Source organism: Dendroctonus ponderosae, unplaced genomic scaffold (genome assembly GCF_020466585.1).
Source record: "Dendroctonus ponderosae isolate FM_Combo_2020 unplaced genomic scaffold, Dpon_F_20191213v2 Dpon_F_20191213_8, whole genome shotgun sequence".
NCBI classification, from domain to species: Eukaryota; Metazoa; Arthropoda; class Insecta; order Coleoptera; family Curculionidae; genus Dendroctonus; species Dendroctonus ponderosae.
Genome location: NW_026019016.1, coordinates 4,582,370 through 4,588,369, shown reverse-complemented (window position 1 = coordinate 4,588,369; position 6,000 = coordinate 4,582,370). Strand labels below are relative to the sequence as shown.

Here is a 6,000-nt window from a genome sequence, read left to right as displayed (position 1 = left end):
GGAATGGTATTTAATCGATGTATGCCTCTAACTGTAAACACCACTATCACCGCGACTAGAACACGTCTACTCACATCGACAGCTATATGTGAACTTTCCGACTAAGAATGATGTTATTTATTTTACATTTGTTTGTTCATTTTCATTCGTAATTAACGTATATCGTCAATTAAGAATAGGAAGTGTAATGCAATGTTCTAGGAACACTCTTCTTCTAGCGGCCCGAGGGTTTGCGGCAAGTGCAATTCCAATTTTTTGACGCCTTGAAGGAGCCATATTTTCACGCGATAGGAAAAAGCACCGATCTAGTGCTTACACTAGTGGATATACCCAATTTCTGTGCAGGCTGTACCTTGCAGATTGCGGTGTGAGTGTGCCGGTTTAAAATAATCAAATTGTGTCCATTTTATTTCACAAATTACGGGTTGTCCCTGTTGGTAACCAATTATTTCAATAGGCTTAGAATTTTGCGTATAGTTCGAATACGTAATAAAATAACAGTACGACATTGTATTAAAACAATGTCTGGTCTGTTGTTTTAATACTTTTAACTTAACTTCAAATTAGATAGAAACACAGGGTGGTCGAAGTTCAATCAGTAACCCTGTACACATGTTTTTCGCAAATAGAGCTTTAAGGTATGACTTTCAAAATGAAAATTCGTAGTTTTTGCGGAGGTTCAGTGCAGTAGTATTGATTTAAGCATTATTACTTTCTCAATAAAAAATCATTTGTTATCCCATTTTTTTGTTTGTGAAGTATAGGTTTAATTGCTAGTGCTAGCAATTAAAGGTAAAGTTTCTTCTTCGAAAAGTCATTATTTTTTGGCAAATCATTTACGAATTGTTGCATTCACAGTTGCAATTTTTTAGATTTCTAACCATGCTGCAAAACTTTTTTCTTAAAGTTATCAATACGGTTCTAACTTACGGATAAGTAGGTACATACAGCATATTTATTTCTGGGCGACTTCATGATAACCAATGTGCTATTAGTACGATACTTTGAACAAGTTGATATGACACGAGTTTACTTATCACGTTCCCAAGAAATCAAATTGGCAAGTTACGATTTAATGAAATGGAACTAACCCAATCAACAAACCAGCTTTTTATATAAAGTTTTTCTTAGTTTTACTCAATTTTAAACCTGCTTTACCATTGAAATACATTATTTTTAGGCTATTGTCCCAAGAGCTGATTGATAAATTCGACATTAAGGACTGCACAATATTAGCTGCAGATATCTGTCAAAACACCACGTTGAAATTCGAAAATGGCACAGTAAAAGTTCCCAGATTTAAATACAAATGCTACGTTTGTTCTACCAGGTTCTTTACTAGTGTTGATCTCGATACACACCGTGCCACTTACAAGAACAAATACTGTAAATACATAGCAAAACTTCGAGGTGATGGCGAGGAAAAGAAGAAACGACGTACACGAACTGTGAAGAAACCAAAGCAAGTTGCTGTTACGGAAACTGTGGATTATATTAAGGATTCTTCTGAAGACGGCAACGTTTTTTCCTGCAAGCATTGTTGGAAGGTGTTTTTAACTAAATGTTCTTTGCAACATCATATAAATTGGCATTACCAGAATTCTGAAATCGACAAAGGCGCAGTGAAAACATTCTATGAAGACTACGCCTTGCTTCGTCCTGATGTTGATCCATTTTTGACTCCGACAACTGATAACCCAAAAGAGCCAGTTGCTGGATCAAGCAATAATAATACTGATTTTGAAGTAAATAAGAATCTGAGCTTACACTGTGATAATAATTCACAACCAGTGAAAGTGCCTGTACAGAACTGGGAACAATCCTCGACTGCCTCAACTTTGGAGAAATCTGTTTGCATTAAGCAGCCGCCAAATTTGTATATAAATAGAGAGCACTTCCGTTGCTCCAAATGCGATAATTTGTTTCTGTCTTTTGATACGTTCAACCAACATATTCTAAAAAATAAATGTGCAATCATAGGCAAATGCTGGTTATGCAGAGCACGGTTTGTTCGTAACCAGCAAATTCATGACCATTTTATCTACAAACATGCTAGGAATCGGTGTATTTGTAATTTTTGTTTCAAAACGTTTGTCAGCTTTGAAAATCGACAAAAACACATCATGAAGAAGCATAATTATTTTTGATACCGTTCTGTTGTTAGCTTAAGAGCGAGCTTACAGAGAGGCAGTACTTTCGTGCTAAGTTGCTATTTAACTTGACGTGTGATATGAAACTCAAACTCCGCTGTGCAATTTCGCTCTTAAGATTTTTCTTTTTGTTTGAAGGCGTGATATTGTTACTGCTAAAATTATTAGCGTTATATCAGCTGTTTTAAAGGTTTTAAAATGGTAAACGGTTACTTATCTCGTTAACGTGTCTTAATAATTTTATATTGACTTGTTTCGGTTTTAGCATTTAATTTTGTTGGGTTTTAAGCCATTTGTGTTACAAGTTTTAGAATAGAATAGAATGCGTTTGTACATTAATTTATAATGTATTTCACCATGTGTATGTTTTATTATATCTAAGTATATTTTAAAATTCGTTGCGAAAAATATTAACAATTTCGAACTTTAGAGACTCATATTGAAAGGTATGATCTCCTCTAGAGCATACATTCTTAATGCTTGATTTTTAGAAAACTTTCTGAAACGTCTCCTGAACCTTCACAAAAAAACTTTTATGCATTTCAGATCGTTAATTCATCACAAGCTACAATAATAAATAAATGAAAATAACAAGTAATATTGTTTGAAATGTGCAAGTCAAATTCATGGATTGATGCCCTCCGGTATTTTGATTTCGCAACGAACTTTGAGGTATTTTCAGATTGGACCTGTAGTGGACCTTAGTGGATATTATTATTATTAGTGATAGTATTGTGATACTTCTATCTTATGCAGAGTGGTAGTCACCTCATGTGACAAAATACAGTGATAGATTGTTTACTTATACCGAGTGGTCCTCAACTAATGTGTCAATAGTCCCTGACATGTTTTCGCAAATATATTGCATTTCAGGCAAATGCGTCTTATCCGAAAGTTAATAATTTCCGAAGTACAGGGTGTCAAAGCGTATATAAAATTTTCGTTTTTTTTTAATATATTCTTAACCAATATAACTAGTTTGCCATCCGTACCTCGGAAACTATTAACTTTCGGATAAGACGCATTTGCCTGAAATGCAATATATTTGCGAAAACATGTCAGGGACTATTGACACATTAGTTGAGGACCACTCGGTATAAGTAAGTGGCTTTGAATAATCCGATCATGCAACACGAAGAGAGATGTGCTTGAATATGGAACTATATTGTATTCATATTATCTCATACAAAACAGATTTATGCAGACTATAAATATATTATATTTTTTGAAAATATCCCCAAAAAAGTTGTTTTTGGTATAACTTTCTGTATGTTCTTGTTGATAATAAAATTTAATAAAAATCCTGTTGTTAAATTTCCTTTGGTACTCTTGCGAATTCAGTTGGTTAAACATATATATTAATAAAATAATAATATACTAACACATGCTTTTGTTTGTAGGATTACCAATGCAAGTACAGCAGTTGATGACGATAGGCTGGAAACCTTCACATCTTGTTTTGTTTCATTGGTAGATGTACTGAAGCATCCTAATACTATGGATAGTAAACAAGAGGATCGAAAGAAGTACAGCTGTTACATATGTTTCGAAAAGTTTAGTACAAATGAAGGTTTAAATCAACACAAAACTCAACACAAAAATGACCATCACACCGATGAAGATAATGAACGAATTGAAGAAAACAATGGCTTGGAAGTACCTAAAGTAGAAGATTCGCAAGAACATAATCACGCGAATTTGAAACCGCCTGATCTGGACAGCTCAGAAGCAAATTTCGGATGTCTGGCGTGCAATGTTACTTTTCAAGATCAGTCAGATATAAAAGTACATTTTCACAATACCAACAAGTGTAAATATCTGTGCAAAATATGCAAAAGATACTTTAGTATGAAAGGGGGATTTATGGTGCATATTCTGAAACATACTTCTGTTTCTGAAGCATCACAGGAAATAACAAAATTGCCTTTTAAATGCAAACAGTGCGACGACAGTTTTGAAGAACGGTCTGATCTTATGCGCCATCATGTAACGGTTCATAGTATAGCCCATAATCCCATAGAAAGTGATGTTCCGGATGTTCAGTTGAATAATTACAAAGCAGATCCGTCCAATCCCATAACAGGAACATTTCCCATCTTTGACTGTGGCATTTGCTATGATGTTTTTGCTTCAGAAAAAACTTTAATTCGCCATCAAGAAATGCATAAGCAAATAGCACTCATTCCGAAAGAAGAACATTCTGGTGAAGATTTCGATGTTCAGGTGGTCCAAAATGATTGTCGAGTAACGCCGCATGATATAATTTCTAATTTTACTATATCACCAGCTCCCGCCAAGAGAAAAGCTCCACATCCAAAAAAAGCCTCATTACGATCTATTGCACCTCAAGACTGTATAGAAAATAGAGCGTCACCGCCGCTTCATTTCGTAAAAAATCCTTCTAAGCCAGTAGAAAAGGTCACTCGGACTTTTTCTGCCAACAAGCTTGTACCAAACGATTCGGTACTGAATCCGGTAGTCGCAAATCAAAGTTTGCAGTTTGTAAATGTAACCAATCCTGGATTGACTACAACTCAAGCTTCTCTACCCCAAACTGGTCAGAGCTACATACTTATAAATCCCAATAATTATCCGGTTGGAGCAGTAAACCCAACAATAAATAGTATGAATCCAATACCTCATTTGGTTTCTCATGGTTCTGCAACTGCTATCACGTCGATCAATTCTATGACCAATCCAAACCTATTAATCAATAGTGATGGAAATCCTGTGAACCAAGCCACGTTTATCAATTCTCTAAATGAATTTTCGACAATTGAGCCTGGAAAACCGTTATATTTTCTAGTTCCAGCCAATCAACAAGCTGCGGAAAAGCAAAAATCTGCTGTCGCTTCTACCAGCGTAACGGGAGGACCTTCGTGCTCATGGATGCCCAAACTGGCCCCTGTAAGTGACAAACGTACAAACAGAAATAGATCTAAACGACATTTCAACGAAAATCTTGCGAACAATCTCAATATGGGAATGCCATATTTAAATGTTGGGTCGACAATTCAGGTTTCAGATGACGATGACGTCAACAGCCTACAAGATAATTCTGATATGATCATGCCCATAATAACGAGTTTTGGTACAGTTCCAGATGATTCTGGACATAAGAAACCAAAAACCACTGAACCTGCAACAGAATACGAAAGTGAGTTTCAGAAATTTTTGAAAGATGGTTTGAATAAAAATAAAATCGTTTGCTTGGGGCCGCCGCCGCCGCCGCCGAGACCTAAAATTTCAATGCCCAAGGTTGACCCAACTGAGATCGCTACCGCGTCTCAAGCAAGAGACCCTTTAGCTCATGTTGGCGTGTCTCGGAAATCGTTGTCAGAAGTGAAAGAACCAGATCGTCCCGTGGTAGTTCCTATCTCTCCTGATACAGACCCATTATCTTGTGATCAGCCTTCCAGCTCTGCCAATAGCGACATAGGAAAGCCAAAGATTTTTGTAAAAAAATTAACCGACTTGATTGATGCTTCTAAGAAACCGTCTGAGACAGACATGCCGGATCTCTTTTGTGTCTTATGCAATCTGTATTTCAATAGGTGGCTGAATTTCAAAAATCACATGGAGCAACAACATCACAAGTTTAGCTGCAAATTCTTCAAATGTGAAATGTTTGACGACGTGAGTCAGCTGGTTGAACACATGAAGAATCACAGGTGCCTATATTGTAAAGGGGAATTTCGAAAACTAAGTGGGCATGCTAAATTATGTCGTTTCCAACCCAATTTTGCCTCTAACAGACATCACGCGAACGCAGACCAAATTGTCACTTACGAAGTTGATTAGCTGTAAGCTCCTCAACTCTTCGTCTTTAATAAGTCAATAATAAGTAGTC

The 6,000-nt window shown here is 36.1% G+C and overlaps 2 protein-coding genes across 2 annotated transcripts in view; both read left to right on the top strand.

Moving 5' to 3' along the window:
- LOC109538054 overlaps positions 1-6,000 on the top strand; it is a 151,220-nt gene that overhangs the window by 53,284 nt on the left and 91,936 nt on the right. The gene's annotated exons all lie outside the window — the stretch shown is intronic.
- Positions 7-3,452, top strand: LOC125505362 (zinc finger protein 521-like). Its single transcript, XM_048669050.1, has 2 exons — positions 7-638; positions 1,181-3,452. Exons 1-2 carry the CDS (start codon positions 613-615, stop codon positions 2,145-2,147), a joined length of 993 nt encoding a protein of 330 aa, XP_048525007.1. The 5' UTR covers positions 7-612; the 3' UTR covers positions 2,148-3,452.